At 41.9% G+C, this 17,425-nt stretch overlaps 1 protein-coding gene across 5 annotated transcripts in view; it reads left to right on the forward strand.

Moving 5' to 3' along the window:
- LOC129758486 (uncharacterized) overlaps positions 1–17,425 on the forward strand; it is a 250,910-nt gene that overhangs the window by 226,010 nt on the left and 7,475 nt on the right. For 4 of the 5 annotated variants that reach the window (XM_055755989.1, XM_055755990.1, XM_055755988.1 and 1 more), the window contains 5 exons: positions 3,173–3,301; positions 4,127–4,636; positions 4,698–4,895; positions 5,718–9,463; positions 9,530–9,664. In XM_055755989.1, coding sequence (XP_055611964.1) covers positions 3,173–3,301; positions 4,127–4,636; positions 4,698–4,895; positions 5,718–9,463; positions 9,530–9,664 — 4,718 coding nt within the window. The remainder of the gene's footprint in view (positions 1–3,172; positions 3,302–4,126; positions 4,637–4,697; positions 4,896–5,717; positions 9,464–9,529; positions 9,665–17,425) is intronic. The other variant, XM_055755992.1, reaches the window with a different exon arrangement.

Consider the following 17,425-nt stretch of genomic DNA (forward strand, 5'->3'; position numbering starts at 1 on the left):
TTCTCGTTATCGATGACTGTAAACAGCCTAAAGAGGGTTTTTTTTCTTTTTAAAGGTGGAAAACGGTCCCTCCATCTTTGTTTAATTAACGACGAGTGCTAATGATTAAAAAATTGGAAATTTTCTACTTTGATCAAGCAGAAGTGGATTTCTATGAAAACTGATTTCGATGCTTTTTTCCTAAATATTTCACGCTATTGACCGGGAATCCGAACCTTAATCTTCGAATACGAACGATGCTGCTATGAAATTCTTCCAGATCTTTATCTACATTTTCACCCGTCATAAACATAAAGTTTCTGCTTTTCAACCATAAATCTGTTCAAACTGACGTCTACAGGCGATAAAAAACGGAAAAATCGGAAGATCTGGGTGTTTTTTTATTTAAAAAATGGCTAAAGCTTAGTTCTTTTAGAAATGGGACACTTTCATTTGCTAATAGCTCGTTTACTAGTTATCGGATATTCAAAATTTTGACAGTATTTTGTTGCCTGTAAAAAGTTCTATTTGACCTATTTTTTTCAAAATTTAAAATTTACGCGTTTTTGAGATATGTACGATGCAAAAGAAAAAGAAAAAAATAATTTTGCACAGTTTCCTTTAAAATTCGTCATTATCAAATTGATAGCTGACAAAACCGTTGATTATTCAAAGAATTACTGAGTTTTTGTGGTGGATAAATATGCAAACACTGTCAATAATGTCCACAAAGTTCAAATCAAGCATTGGAGTGAAGCACATGATCGGCAACAACGGTTAAGGGTCATCAAGGAAGTCAAGTCTCATACCAGCATTTTTAATTTTGAATAAGCGAAAAACTAAGGGTAGATCGCTGAAATGTCCAAAACAATTTTCTCCGATAAGCTGAATGTGTTGCCTAGTGATGACTCATTGAAATCCAACCACAAAAAAACATTTTTTGATAGTTCCAAAGCTCTTAAGCTGTAAAACCGGTACCGAAAAAATAAACGTTAAAAAATGTGGTCAAAAATAATCAAATTTGTTCATTTCGAAACAACTGTATCCACTCAAATGCTTCCAGTTTCTTTTAAAAGAGAAGTATTGGACTGGAAAGTATCAGAAATTGAAGAAGGAGGATGAAGCCACCTAAATTATAAATTTTACGAAGTATAAGTTGGAGAAACTGTTTAATACCATGACTGAATAAAGTGTGCGCCGGCCAATGGGAGATACCAAGAATAACGTAGAAATTTCTTTAACAAAAAACGGTAAATATTTTTTTTCAAATTTTTTCATGAAATATCATAACATTACCTTCATTTTCTTCATAGAAAGTATTTCGTTCAAACGAATGGTTTTTGAGATACACGCATTCGTAACTGTCCCATTTCTAAAAGAACTAAGCTTTAGTTTTTAAAATTCAAAACAGTTTTATCCTCTATAAAACCACAGAGAACAGACGTACAAGCTCGAACAAAAAATCTCCCAAAAAGTGTGTAAAATTTCAAATGCTGACATTCAAAAAATACGTTAGAAATTGACTTGAAATACACAGACAAAAATTTTGACTATTACGTGTCACTGAAAACTGCAATCTTTAAAATAAATCACCTGTTATTAACAAAACCTGTAATTTTAAATTGTTTTCTTTGAAAGTTTAGCGAAGATTTATTTATTATTACAGTAAATGTCCTGTAAAAAAGTTGCACATTAAAAATTAAATGTCATGTAAACATGTTTTCGACCTGTAAAATTACGGTAATTGTCCTGCTCCTTTTTGTTACAGGACATTTGCGTAATTTTACAGGAAATAATTTTTGCTGTGTAGTGCCATCTATTGCGCCGTTCAAAAGTTACAAATCAAATTTTCAAGTGGCCAATTTTCGAAAAGGCCCAGCCAAAAAACAAAAAAAAATGTTCAAAACTATCGTTGGAAATTTTACACACGTTTCGTGGACTAGCTTGTATGTCTGTTCTCTGTGATAAAACTTCTTACCAGCAAATATTTTCGTAGCTATATCCTAATGCTGTTTTGATAAACGTTCTATATACATTAAAGAATAATCGTATGAAAGTTGAAAAAACAGCATTTAACCTACCAAAGTCTAGACAATATACACAAATAAATTTCATTTCTTTCTAAAGCCATGAGAACTACGGCGTTACCAGACACCTTATTCATACCTTTTGGGAGAATAAAAGAGAGAGCACAAGATATTTCTCTCATAGCCTTTGAATCGCTGTCAGCGACAATATTTTCCAGTTCTTTCAATCGCCAACTGATCTTGAGCAATCTGGATGCACTGCTGGTTGCAGAGAGAATTGGCGATGATTTTCTCACTTGAAACCAGCACGGGATCAAAATCATTTCAAAATGTACAAACATGGCGGACTTTCTATCAATTCCGATTCATACTGACTTCAGACGATATTTTATACGATCTTTTCACTATGCAGTGGGAATTGTGATTTGCAACTCCGTTGTAAACGACTTAAGTTATCATTTCTGATACGATGATATCCATTATATCGGTTGTAATGAGTTATTAGCTGACCCGGTAAACTTCGTTTAATCTTTAATTTAATAAACCGTATAAAAATTGTTCGATATCTGTTCCACTTTAGATTGATTTTGTCTGGGAGGTACCCTTCCATAAAAAGTGATATTTTCGAAAGTATTATACAAACCATCTCTGACCCGAAAAACCCTGAGCAGATACCAAATTTCACTTCATTCCGACCGTCCGTTTATACGTGATGGTGTTACAAAGAAATCGCCTCCATTTTTAATATAAGATGAAGAACCAAAAAGGTTTCTGGTAACTGGTCCACACTCAATAATCGGTTTGTTATCCTTTTTCAACTTCGTTCGTCTTAAAAATTTAAAGTATAGTAACAACTATCTAGTTGTCGAAGAACATATATTTATTTAATTAAGTTTTATATTTCATGGTAATCAATAATCCCGTTTCGTTTCTAATGCATCTGTCGGAATTACCATTTCATCATTCGATTACTACCACGGTCACCAACTTAAACAAAAACCAACCATTTTTGCTACCACCACACTCTTAAAACGCTGTACTACCACCAAAAAACAAACGCGAATATCATCCCTGGGCGCATCCGGGTGGGCGGACAATTGGGCTGAACCCAAAAAAATAACCCGTTTCCGGTTGATGTTGATGTTTTCCGTTCCTTGAAAATTAAGCGTCTCGTTTCAAAAGACGCGACGCCATGCGTACAACCAGCACGACCGTGGCGTGGACTACACCGGGCACTCGGTTAACGAGCCGGCCCAAGGAACCGTGGACTTTAAACAGTGGACCAGAATCACGAGGTACTAGCCCCCTACAATCTCTCACTCTCTGTTTAAGGTTCTTCTCGTTACCGAATCAAATCAGTACTAAAGTGCATTCCAATTGTTGCTAACCACCCCATATAAATGTGTCATTTCTAGAAGGAAAAACCACAATAACCAAACTCATCCGATATCAGGTACTCCTATATAAGATAGCGTATCGGTGGGTCCGTGTTTAACAGTTCTTGTTTCATAAGTAAAAGTTCACAACCACACATGTGCACTAATTGTTCGAATTCCATGTTAAGGGTCACGAGGCAAAAGATTCGATGTACCCTTTGAGTCTTTCACTGCCGCAAAGTTTAAAACCACATGTTAATGTCACCAATAACCAACCATGTTTAGATCTCTGGGATGTACCTGGCCATCGCAGTCCTGTGCCAACAATTTTATCAATAAACGTAAGAATAACAACAATCCCTCTCCCAGTTTAGGTGCTTTTCAAAGGTAACGTTCAACAGTTGCGCTTTCAGTTGTAAGAAGGTGAGGTGTGGGATTTAGGAATAAGCTATGCTCGATATATGTTCAAAGTTTAACGCTTTTATTGTTACGGCCTGGTGGTAATCTTTTGTGAGAGCTGTGTATGGATGCACCAGATCCTGCCCCAGATCTCGAAAGTGTAACGCTATGGTGCACAAATTCAGTAGATCGCCGCTCAGTCGCTGTGTGAACAGTGCTTTGTAAATACTTGTTTAAGATCTTTTAAATTCTACACCGCCTATATGTAAATATTATGTACAAAACTGTACATTTAGTTGAAGACACCATTTTCAAAGGATTAATGACTTCTGTTTGAAATTTTAGAGGAGAGAAATTGTACGTGACAAAGGATAAACGAGACAAAAAGAAGAAACCCTGGCTGTGTTGGGTTATCGGGCTGGGAGTTCTACTAGCTATCATCATCATCGGTATACTGGCAGGATCGGGTGTGATCTTCAACGAGAATCCAACTCCGGTAGAGTCACGCAATTTCGCCGAAGGAAATCCAGTGGCAGCAGCCGGAGTCTTCGGAGCAGGATCGTCACGCCAGCAAAACGCCTCAACATCTACTTCTACGCAATACCCATCAACTCCATCGCCTCCCAGCTCAACGGTGCCTCCAATACCTCCGACAACCGAGGAAAACATCGTCTACGTACCGAATACGATCGAAGGCCAGATCACCCTAGCCAATTTGGAGTTCTTGGATGACTACCGTGATCGTAACAGCTCCGCGTATCAGGTTCTGGTAGCAGAGCTAGAGGAGGAAATCAGGGAAAGTCTTCAGCTGCCACTACCCCGTGATAAGTTCTACGTGAAGATCATGAGTTTGAAGTGAGTTTCTACCTTGAAACCTTATTCAACATTTCACTTCTAATCGATATTTTGTTTTCAGACCGGGATCCGTGGTAGTGGACTATCGGCTTAGTTGGGACAATTCTACAGTATCGCTAACGATGGACACCCTGCGGGAAAGGCTAACCGACTATCTTGCCGACAATGGGAACTATCTTGCCACCTATATCGTTCCCACCAATACGATCAGGGTTGCCAGGCTGCCAGATATGTGCGCCTCCGGAACGTCCGATATGAAGTAAGTTGTTTGTGCATTTGGTTACTTGGAATTCCACTCGAGACTCTAAAACAAATGGATCGCTCATTTTTGTTTGTTGTCAGTTTGATCAAAGATGGCGTTGAAACAACCAGCACTCCGCGAGAGGCTTGTACTTTTCATCGAAACGCATAAAATCAAGGAAAGAAGTTTATAATAGACCGCTATCGGAACAAAAATGTGCTCGTTGACACTGTTTATCGGATCCTGATATCCCAGAACGTCATGCTCAAGACCAGTTGTAGCCGTCCACTAAAGAGCAAGACGTTCAAGAAAAAAGAATCTCTGAACAACTCTAAACATCTCTAGACATCAAGGAGGGTATGAGTTTGCGTGACGTGATAGTGTGGAAAAGAGAGCTGCGAAATATTCGGCCGATGGTATCACGCAAACTCGTACTGTCCAGCCTTACAGCCTTACAGACTTTTTAGAAATTATGTGTTCTTATTCATCACGACCATGTCGGAAGGCCATTAGCGGTGTTCTACTAGACGTTTCGGTTCCGATAAATAGTGGTCACAGGCACGTTATCGTGCTGAGTGTGGCCTGTAGCTTTGTCTCCTAGGCTTTCATACGTATTGAGAAAGCACTCGCGGAGCGCTTGTTGTTCGACGCCATCCTTGATAAAATTGATCCAACTGACAGCAACACGATTGACACATGCCTATGGAGTACAATTCTCTCTGAATGACCTTAATTTTTTAAGTTTCTTTCATGTTTTTTACATGAAGATATGTACATCACTTTCATTTAAAATTGAACACAAGACATTAGTACAAGACCATTAACATATTTTTATTCTAGTTGCGAATTCAACTGCCAGTTCAATGCTCGGCTGGGTGATTTCATGTGCGTCTGTCCACCGGGAATGCTGTTGAACAATGATGATGGAAAATCATGCTATCGGCCTGTTCCGGCTCTACAACCCCAGCCTGCTCCCGAGCCGGCACCGAAATCGGATGAGGAAGATGATGATTTCTTCAAGCTAGACGATTTCAGTGATTTTTCATCATCTAGCAAACCGGAACCATCCAGTGAGCCTGAACCTGCTAGTGAACCGGAGCCATCCAGTTCTCCTGAACCGGAGCCTTCTAGCTCAGCGGAACCGGAACCCGCGAGCGCGGCTGAACCTGAACCATCTAGCTCAGCGGAACCAGAAGCAGAACCAAAACCGGAACCCACCAGTGAACCCGAGCCTGCTAGCGAACCTGAACCATCGAGTGAACCTGAACCATCGAGTGAACCTGAACCATCCAGCTCAGCAGAACCGGAGCCATCGAGCTCAGCTGAACCTGAACCTTCTAGCGCAGCCGAACCTGAACCTTCAAGTTCCCCTGAACCGGAGCCATCAAGTGAACCCTCTGCCGAACCTGAGCCAGCTAGTGAACCCGAACCGGCAAAGGATTCAGAATCGCTCAAGGAGCATCCAACAACGAAACCAACACCAGAACCTTCAAGTGAACCCGAGCCAACGAGCGAACCAGAACCAGCCAGTGAACCTGAACCATCAAGTGAACCAACATCTCACAAAGATACAACTTCAACCACAGAATCCAATCAGTTTGGTAAAATCATGCAAGATCCAACGCCAGCTAGTGAACCAGAACCCGAACCTACGAGTGAACCGGAGCCATCTAGCGAACCAGAACCTTCCAACGAACCAGATAAGTCCTCTTCGAATCAATCTACTAAGATAGGATTCGCAGAATCGAGTAGCACAACACCGGAACCAGAACCTACCAGTGAACCAGAGCCCAGTTCTGGGCCTGAGCCTTCAAGCGAACCAAATCCAAAGGCAGAAGTTGAACAATTTAAAAACCTACCGGAAGAACACACAAGTGAATCTTCAACAACCGAAGCGGACCTAGGAAAGCTGCGATCTTCTACTGAAGGTTCGTCCACAACCTACAGCAGCTCTACCAATGCCATCGAAGAAGAGCATACGGTCCCTGTTTTCGTCAACGGTGGCTCATCTTCGACCACACTGCATACTGACGTTAGCACAGAGTCATTCTCAACGACTAGTGTTAAACCGTCCTCGGAAACACCAGCCCCGGTAACGGAAAACATTGTTGACGATACTCCTCAACCTTCTGTAGGAACCTACCTGATAGCTGCTAAAACCACCAAGACACCCAAAGAACAGATGAACATCTTCGATGGACGAGCGTTGAACAGCGAAGAAACTGAAACTACCTCAGAATCACCCTACTCAACCTCTAGCCCAATCATGCTGGAACAATGGCGTTCATCAACAAGCTTCTCCACTTCAACTGAATCGCTCGATCAGGCAAAGGAACCCGAAGAAGACATGTCTCCGTTCTTGCCGAACATAGAATCCTCGAGCGCCAAAAACCGAGGAACCTACGCCGTGACGGAAACCGTTCTGGAAGCAGAGACGGCACCATCCATACTCACGCACGCTGACCAATCCCCTTTCTTGCCAGAAATTGAAAATAATTCAAGCTTGGTTAACCTACTGCACGAAGGACTCGATCGACAGGAGGGTTTCGAAAACGAATCACAGCAGCAACATTTCCTAGACGTTCTACCACTCGTAAAGGACGGTGGCCGAAACGATTACAAGAAACAGCTGGATACTGAAATTACTAAAATCTTGGTTGCAACTACGATCCGTACCTACGAACCAACGACGATAGAATCCGTCGAAGACCTGTTTACCGCGGCCAGTTCGAGAAATGTTGTCGAACAAACCACCAACGTCGTCGACGACTCAGCGGCATTAACCAGTACCGAGAAGGACGTTGAAGAAACTACGCTCGGGAAGCTCGAAACAAGCAGCAGTGCTCAGCTGAAGGAAGCAACCACAACGGAACATGTTGAGGAAAGACCTGCTACGATGGTAATGGAGGAGGTTCATGTTTCACCCAAGGAAGAAGTTGAAGAGCTGTACAACTCTGAGAAGTCGGATGAAAAGTTGACCTCTCCCAAGAAGGATGTTGAACTTGTAACGTATAATAAGGAAATAGTAATTCACTCCACCGAACCTGTGACCGAAATGGACGTTGATGAAAAGGCAACGACAATGCGTGTTGTAGCGAGCTCAGCCAGTCAGCCAGCTAAGCTTGAACTGGAAGAGGAGCGGTCTACTACACTGAAAATGGAAACCGAAGAAGAGGAACCCAAACCAGCGAAAGTGGTAGCTGAAGCAACAACAGCCAAGGAAGTTGAAGAGACAACTGCCCACACAGCAGAGAAAGCTGCTTCATCGATAACCGAGGCTGGAGAGAACGCAAAACTGACGGAAGAAACCAAAAACTCTACGGTTGAAGTCAATGAACCATTGCATACGACAACCGCTAAGCAAGTAACCTTAACAACCGAATCAACGACGACAAACTCCAAGCAAGACATCCTCGAGAAATCATACCAAGACCTAGACGAAAATAACGACATTTCGGAAAACGACTTAAAAGTTATCCCTCTAGAAAAGAAAGCAGACCGCTTCAAAGAAACACCACCACCGGATCCAACGACGCATCAACCTCAAAACAACCAGGAATCCACCTTCGAAACGACTACCGGTCATTTTTTAGACGAAACGACGTTTCATTTGATTAGATCAGAACGATCGAATGGAACGTCGTTAAAGCAGACCAGAAATTCTGAAACGGGACCTATGAGCGATGTTGCGGGGCAAACCAGCACCACCATGTTTACTAAATGTGCCGTCGGGCAGTTTGAGTGCGTCAATGGAACCTCGATCAAGGATGGTTCTTCTTGTATCCAGCGATCGGAACGGTGCGATTCGGTGTCGCACTGTTCGGATAACTCGGACGAGCGGGATTGTGAAAGGTTAGGATGTCCAGGACATTTCCAGTGTCGAGATGGTTTCTGTTTGGCTCGGCATCACGTGTGCGATGGTATTACTCACTGTAACGATGGAAGTGATGAGGTGGATTGTACCGAGTGGCAGTGCAATTTTGACGAGATTTCCTGTAATCCGTCGAATGGAGGAGGTGGACCATGTTTGCCGGCATTGTGGAAGTGCGATGGACGGGATCAGTGTGCGAATGGATTTGACGAAACGAATTGTCCGGATACGTGTACGAACGATGAATATTTCTGCGTAGGTCAGCGGAAGTGTATACCTGAAGCGTGGCGCTGCGATGGAAAGACGGATTGTGCAGGGGACGAGGATGAGCGACTGTGCGATTGTCCGATGGGTAACTTCCAGTGTAGCACTGGAGGATGCGTTCCCGGTAATTATGTGTGTGATGGACAAGCTCAGTGTCCGGATTCGTCTGACGAGTGGGGCTGTTTCAACGTTGACGATGAAGCGCTGAAAGTACGGGTAGAATCTCAGGAGTTTAGTCCGGTTTGTGGAGATGGCTGGACCCAGGAGTTGTCCAATTCGGTTTGCGCCGAGTTGGGTTACTCTAAGGCGAAATCCTTTGCAGTGATGAATAGCACGGTGGGAAATTCGTTCTACCGTTACGTGAACGAGAATAGCTCAAACCTGTTGAGTAGTTTTGCGCTGACTGTTGGATGTCACAGCGGACCGGTTCAAGTTGAATGCGAACGATATAGTAAGTTTCACAATGTGTTTGAATATTCAACCACTTACTAACAATGTCATTCTATTTTGTTTGCAGCTTGTGGAAGTGATGGCATTACTCCATCCCTGGAGCAGCGGATAGCGGGAGGAATTCATTCCGATCCGAATCAATTGCCAAGTCTGGCGTTAGTCTATAGCAACAATGCAGCAATCAAGTGCACCGCTAACATAAGTAAGTATTAGTTTTAATTATTGACTTTACTAAATCTACTGGGATGTCAAAATGGAATAGGTCCTTATTTAAATCGATTCTGGACTTGCTGCCTGTTGGTAAGTTCAGCGTCACGAGGTCATTCTTAAGAAGGATCGTTTTACAGGTTTACCCTCTGGTTATTGCTAGGATATTAGAGCTGATAGATTGCAGTAGCGAGATATTCTTATATACCCTAGCAGGTTTACCCTCTGGTTATTGCTAGGATATTAGAGCTGATAGATTGCAGTAGCGAGATATTCTTATATACCCTAGCAGACTATGTCTAAAGTAGTCTCTGCAAGGTTGGACGTGAACTTAAACTGTATTCTGCAAGAACTTACTGCAGAGTCATACATAAGTCTACCAGCAATGGCACATTTAGCAGCTGTGGGTTGTTTAGGTCACCTGAAAACGAGTGACCATTGATGTCATATCACATGTATGGTCCTATTAAAGGGTTCACTTTGTCCTAAGAACGCGTGAAATCATCTACCTTGACCTGAATTTGAACCTGAGGATGAACTACTTTTGATTAACTTTTGGTCAACACGTCTATGGTTGCTTCTTGCAAACATACTCTAGGAGGCTTTTAAAGCTGAGCCGGTCGTCAATAATCGCACCCAAATATTTTTGCTCGCGTTTCGATTCAAAAGTGCATGATCCAACTGTTATTCAGCATGTTTGCGGTGAAATCAGGTTTGATATCAGGACCATCTCGGACGATTTCTGGACGATTTCTGTTAAGTAACCTGTCGCTTGTAGTACGACGTCATCCGCGAAACAAACCAACTTCACTCCCTTTGGCAGGCTCCTTATCGTACGTAATATTACAAAAGAACCGGGCCTATTGACCTTTAGAGTACTCCAGCTTAAACATCCATTCTCTGGAATCCTTTGCTCGTCATATATTGTAGCTTACGGTTCTGAAAATAGCTTTCCACCAGCTTTTCATCAGTAGCTTTACCGTTTTGGGCAGCAAAACAAGCTTATGCCATTTACAAACTTCTGAAAACATCCTTTCCTTAATACAAATTTGCAGAGACGATCGGAATTTTTCGGGAAATTCCATAATCGCGGCCCTAACTGTGATGTTCAGGACCATCTGGACCCAGAGCCTATTTCCACTGAAGGGATTTTTCCTCGCTCGTATCCCAGTCGTACGGGGCTTGTGACCAGCTATTGACATTATGTTGTGGGAACAGCTCTTTCGTTATTTCCCTCAGCTTGTTGGGGAACATTTAAGGTGGTGCGCTACCGCTTTTGTTTTTTTTTGCCACTATTATCCTGTAGGCATCACCCCATGGTCAAGACAAAGTTTCCTCAAATATGCCCTTTTACTTTCTTCAATTGCCTTGCAGAGGTTTCTTTTCGCAATTTTGATAAGCGGTCTGCGCTCGTCTTTCTCCGTTTGAGTTCGTGCTCTCTTAATGTTTCGCCTAGCGCGAAGGTAGCTGGCACTCGATGTCCTCATTCCATAAATAAACTGGTGGATGTGAGTTTTCACAATTAGCTCTGCTCGTCATTGCTGCGTCACAACACGGGTGAGTACTTTCTTCAGGTTTTCTGCCGACAAGTTAGACAGGTTTTGCTCCCAATTAAACCACTCCGTAAAGGCATTCCGCACAGTGGTTAAAATCCTCAAGAAGCTGGAAAAGTCCATTTTTCAAGTCAGCGATAACCAAATTTTTTATGTTGGAATCGGATCTCCAATTTTCAAGGAACGTTATAATTTAATAAGATATTTTATAGGACCTTTCATACACCTTCCATGGAACAAACATGAACGACAATTTAAACACAAGAATTAAAAATAGATTTTTTAATTCTCAACCCAAAATAACTGAAAGAAGCATATGAATCTTTAAAAATTTATAAATGTTCATACCGAAATGATATATTATAATCTAATTCACAGTTTGGAGATGAAAATCGTCATCTATATCATGAACTAGAGTTTGTCTTCTGCCTTCATTGGAATCGGACGTACTTTCACGCGCTCCAATACCAATCTTAAAGGCTATTGTTTTGATGAGTAAAAAGATAACTAGTGTTTTGTGCGCGGGATGAGTCCTTCTCCCGGGGTTCATCCGGATAGGACCATTCCGGAATGGATGGATCCTCAAGGGATACATGGAAGGTTATACTACATGTTCCTTAAAGCGAGGAAAGGTTTTGTACTACCAAAAAATCCGTTCGTCATTGCAAGGTCGATCGAGCAGTACGCGGGACAAATAGATAGCGGGTACTTTGTGAAAAGTAAAGAATGGTACGTTTTGAAAATTCGCAGTAAGGATCAAGCCCGAAAAATCTTCACCATGACAACACTAATCGATGGCACGCAAATCGAATTAGGTCGCCATCCGGAATTAAACAGCCGAAAGTTTGTGGTACGATGCCACGAGGTCGCAGGTATGTCTGAAGAAGAACTTCTAAAAGAGCTGTCGCCGCAAAAAATTATACATGTAAAAAGGATTATGAAAAAAACATCTTCTGAACTCGTTGAAACGCCAACACTAATACTAACAATAAATTCGACCGTGATTCCGGAATTTATAAATTTTGGATTCATACGTTTGAGGACACGTCTTTACTATCCCCAACCCCTAATATGTCGACATTGTTTAAAATATGGACATCCAAAAAATAAATGTTTGACAGAAAAGGCGTGCATAGTTTGCTCTGGTATCCACAGCAGCGAAACATGTACTGCCAAATCCAAGTTTTGCGCTAACTGCAAAGGAAACCATTCCCCGCTCGACAGAAATTGTCCCGTCTACACATACGAGACTGCGGTTCTGAAAGTGAAAACCGAACAGAATGTAACACTGGACGCCGCCCGTAAATTGGTAGAAACGCACCATCAGAGTATCACCAGCTATGCAGAAATTGTAAAGACCCACAACGAAGTATTCATGCAGCAGAAGAAGAAACAGCAACCGAAAAAGTACATCGCACCGACCGAACCAAAGCAACAGAAGGATCAACAACAGCAACAACAACAAATACAAAAACGAAATCATCACTCGACCGAAAGCATCACACCAGCTACAACAGTAAACTTGACCGTTTCACCGCCCCGCAAGAGACCAACCCCTCAAGCTTCGCCAATCGCCTCCGGTGACGAGGCTGAAGATGATCGACAACGAAACGATACACTTATCAATTCCGAAACTCGGAAATTGATCAAAGAAACAAATCGTGTTCTTTCCCCAAACCCTTCCTCCTCATCCCAAAACCTACTCCAACCACCCCTTAATTCTAAAATTAAATTTGACCCACGGCAAAATAATACTTGTAAAAAGTGAATTGCCTTAATAAATTTTAGTATTAATAAAAAAAAAAAAAAAAAAAAAAAAAAAAAAAAAAAAAAAAAAAAAAAAAAAATCATGAACTTACAAAGTTTCGCTTGATTAAGAACCCAAAATTAGATGATAAGAATTTTTCGATTTACTCTATTTATTTTTCGGAAGCAAAAATAAATTTTGCGCTGCCGATCGCCGTGGAAAATTCTTTGCCGTTGGATAGGTGAAAGGCTTATCAAAAACATATTCTAAAATCAGCTGCTTATTTTTGCTATATTTTGAATACGATGTCTTTGAGTGGAACGCTGTTTGGTTAAAAAAAGAAAATTTTACAGTATATGTACAAAGTGAACCAAGCATTGTTTGCTTCGATGTAGATGCAAATTCACCATAAAACATCAGTTTTAATGTTTATACAACTAACCTAGATGAATTTAGGAGCCCATACTGAATTTTAACAAAATTTTTGATAAATAATTGAAAAATATTCAATTTTCCTGTATAAAGCTCATACCCCGTTTTGGCAATTATAAAAAAAATAGTCAACTTTGAAAAAAACTCTTATTTCTTAATTTTTTCAACTTTTCGCCTATAATTTTTGACAAAAGTGCTTTTTATTAATTTTTTCCACCATTTTTTGATTTTGAACCACTGTGTTCCAGTCGAATTGTTTTGTCTTAAAGCGTCGTTCGTCTACCATTATCTCTTCTTTGCCTGACTGTGCACTCTTCGAAAAAAAAAATTGACCGCAAAGTGGTCGCTATGACCGTAGTCCTCATTCAACCTTCAGATACTTGTCCATCTACCTCCCTATGATAGGTCGTAGTATTATCTACGAGTGCTTCAAAAAGACTCTGTCCTCTGGCATTCGTAAGGGAACTACCCCATTCCTGGGCCCACGTATTGAAATCCCCCGCGATAATAACGGGGCTTCGATCTGTGAACATCTCGACTATCTCATCGTAGCGGTCCAACTTGGTGGAGCGTAGTAGCTACAGAAGATGATCCCATTGACTTTGGCTATCGCGAAAGCTTCCATATTCGATGTGATCACTTCTTGTATGGGAAACTTTCCTGTCACCCCAATTGCCGCCAGAGTGGCACTATCGATTCAGGGCTCTACAATAGGGGTCTGCTACTTACGCTATGTTTAGCTTGTCCTTCTCCACCATCTGTCGCAGAAGCTGTTGTGCTTCGATTAATTCGGATTACTTCCAAGCCCTTTGTATCACTGTACGACGGATTCTTCTAACGTTTTCACCTAGTCCAGCAAGCTTGTCGTCGGTCCGCATCTGACGAAGCACGTCTGCGTACGTACTCTCTGGTGCCTTAACTACGATAGCTTCCCCTTTTCCCGGTTTTGCTGCTTCTTGGGCTTGAGGTTTAATTTCGCAGCTCTCACCTTACGGTCTTAACGCGTCACTTTCTGACATTCGAAGGCCATCCTTGCCTTCCAATTGGCTAGGGTTCTGTCAAAACATCGGGGCTTGGGCCCCCTTCTTTAGTGTGCCAGGTCTTAGATCACCTGGCGACCCTCTTTTCCTCTTGGAACTCTTAGTGCTTCTCGTAGTAATGATCACATTTCTCACCGTTTGAACGAAGTCATCGATCCGATTTGAGCGACTGACATTCGCCTGAGAGTTTTTTTCAGCATTTGTTCCAGTACTAGAAGCGCTGTCATTTTGCGCACTTATCATCTCTAGGACTGCTTTGTTTGCCTCTGTAAAAAGAGCCTTCAACAAGCTTGTCCTTGATCTCTTTATGAATGTTCTGCTTGCTCAAAACCAAACTAGTCAAAGCTTTCAATTCTGCCATCGCTTCCTTCATTGCCTTTGGTACATGAATTTCTTCCTTCTCTGGAGAGCTACTATGCTATCTTTCTACTTCCGTTCTGGAGCCTTCTGGAGATACAATCAGTTGAACAGCAAGCCGCCTAGCTGGAGATCGCCGTAGACTCCTACCTCCGAACGGATTAGGGCTTGCACCCTTCTCCACACTCTCCTCCTTCTTTCTCTTATCACTATTATTATATGTTTTTTGAATCATATGTGAATCCCACCAGTAGCTAGGGAAACATATTGTCGACTGCGCCAGTGCCCTGCTTTAGCGCAGCAAAGTCAGCAATACTGTGTGGTTTGTCCCGACAGTCTACCACCTCATAAGCACGGTCTTTTAATGAGTTTTTGTTTGTTTACTGTTCATGAATAGATCACATATCAATCAAAATGATAGGTTAAAAGTTAAAGACAAACTACAATTACACGGAATTGACCCTATACTATACTTAAAGCACTAAGGATTCTTTTCCGGAATAATTTCCTCGGAACGTCACAATCAAAATGATCAGAGAAGCGGTTAAACGTCCTTATTGCACCAATAAGCACTGTATTAGCTCCGTAGACAATAGAGGCCCCTGTTGCAGTTCGGCGGGCCTGCAGCGTGTCGATGTCGATAAGGCGGCAGCGGTTTTCGTAGCTGGGAAGTCGGAACGGGTCTTGCCAGTTCAGGTTCCGGAGAGCGAAACGGTAAAAAAACGCCTCTAGATGGCCTCGATACGCTCCGAGCCATTTTTGTAGTAGGAGCACCATACAGCCTAGGCATATTCGAGTGACGATCGAACCAAGCTTCAGTGAAGAGTCTTGAGACAATAAATATCCTCAAAGTCTTTTGTCATGCTGAATAAAAGACCCAGGTATCTAGAAGATTCAACAACGATGTAGTTTGTGTGGATCTTGAATTTCAGCTGTTTGTCCAGGATCACACCAAGGTCTTTCACATGATCAACTCGTGCAACTGCCTCATGTCCGAGAAAATGATCAGCTGATAGTGGGAACCGCTTGCGTGAAAGCGAAATTACCGTGCATTTCTTGCAGTTCAAGGGAAGGTAAATGGCATCACACCAGGCGGCGAAGATGTTAAACTGGTTCTGCAAGACGTTGACATCTTCGGGGCTGTTGATGGGTTGAAACATTTTAAAGTCGCTTGCATACGCCAGTTTTGGTCCATCGAAAGGCAGCAGCACGTCGTTGAAGTAGATCAGGAATATTATGGGTCCTAGATGGCTCCCTTGAGGTACTCCAGAAGAGGCAGGGAGTTGATTCGAAAATGATTCACCTGTTTGTACAATAAGTTTCCGTCCTACCAGGTAGCTATGGAACCATTCCAGTAAAGAGCCGCAAATACCGATACGGTCTAGTTTGGCTATGGCTATTTTGTGGTTTACCTTGTCGAAAGCCGCGGACAGGTCGGTGTAGAGTTCATACAGTTTATACAGTTTGGCAATCGCACATGGGGCAGAAATACCGCGGTAATTGTTAACATTCTTCCTGTCACCTTTTTTGTAGACCGGAAGCATGTAAGCCTCTTCCCAAATGGAAGGGAATGTTGATTCCATGAGCGATGCATGGAAGATTCGTTTGTTAGCGAAGAGGTTACAAATGTCTTATACGTGAGACCGTCTTAGCGCTCCCATAAACAGCACACCTTGGACACATTGGGTTTTTTCTTTCCAATAGGTTCGAAAGAATTTTCAATTCCGTTTGCCATTGTCGTCATCAAGAGGGGGAGCTGCTGGATTTGGTCACCTCTTACGACATGGGCAGAACCAAACTTGTTCGTACAAAATGGAAACTACGACCACGACTACGAAAGTGAATACAAGTCAAATTTTCGCTAACGAGCTGCAGCGATGCACGTCGAATTTCTATAAATTACTAAAATTCTTTTCTGGAGGGTTTCATCTAGTAAAAAATGTGCCTCGTTAGGTACATACAAATTCTGGGAAGGTCAGCTGGTTACACAAGTTTTAAGCTACTCAAAATAACTATTGGTTCAGGCAAAAGCAAGATATTTAGAACTTTGGAATCGTCTCCGGGGATCATAGTCTAATACCCAGGAGCGGCAACATATCAGCTAAATAATACTGCGCTGTTCCAACAGCAAAAGTAGTAGATAGATACTAGTAGTAAATACCAGTAGATACAAGAGATTGTCACTCTAGACGTGAGGAACGTCTTCAACAGTCTTAGCAAAGAAGCGATTGCTTCGCTGGTCATCCGCATGAGGACCTCGACATACCTTTGAGTCTGGCGAATAGTTAATGCTATAAGTTATACCACAGGAGGTTTTAAAAGGTTATCGGCAAAAACCTATATATCTACACGAGCGACGAGTTGTTGGGTATAAGCATCTCAAAGGAAATTGTACTGATGGGATACGGGATTCTATAGACGGGTCCCTCCACGGAGGAAGGGCACAATATACTATCAACTTTTATCGTGAGTTGCGTATGCTCCCAAGTAACACAGATCAAGCTAACTAGCATTTCGATGTTTTATTATGGTTTTATTATGGCTTTTTTTGTGCAGCTCGTTTTATGATGGTTTTATTATGGTCATGCAAAATGCTTATATTTTTGAATCGAATAGATAGTTTTGAA

The sequence above is a fragment of the Uranotaenia lowii genome, chromosome 3, assembly GCF_029784155.1.
Source record: "Uranotaenia lowii strain MFRU-FL chromosome 3, ASM2978415v1, whole genome shotgun sequence".
Lineage (NCBI taxonomy): Eukaryota > Metazoa > Arthropoda > Insecta > Diptera > Culicidae > Uranotaenia > Uranotaenia lowii.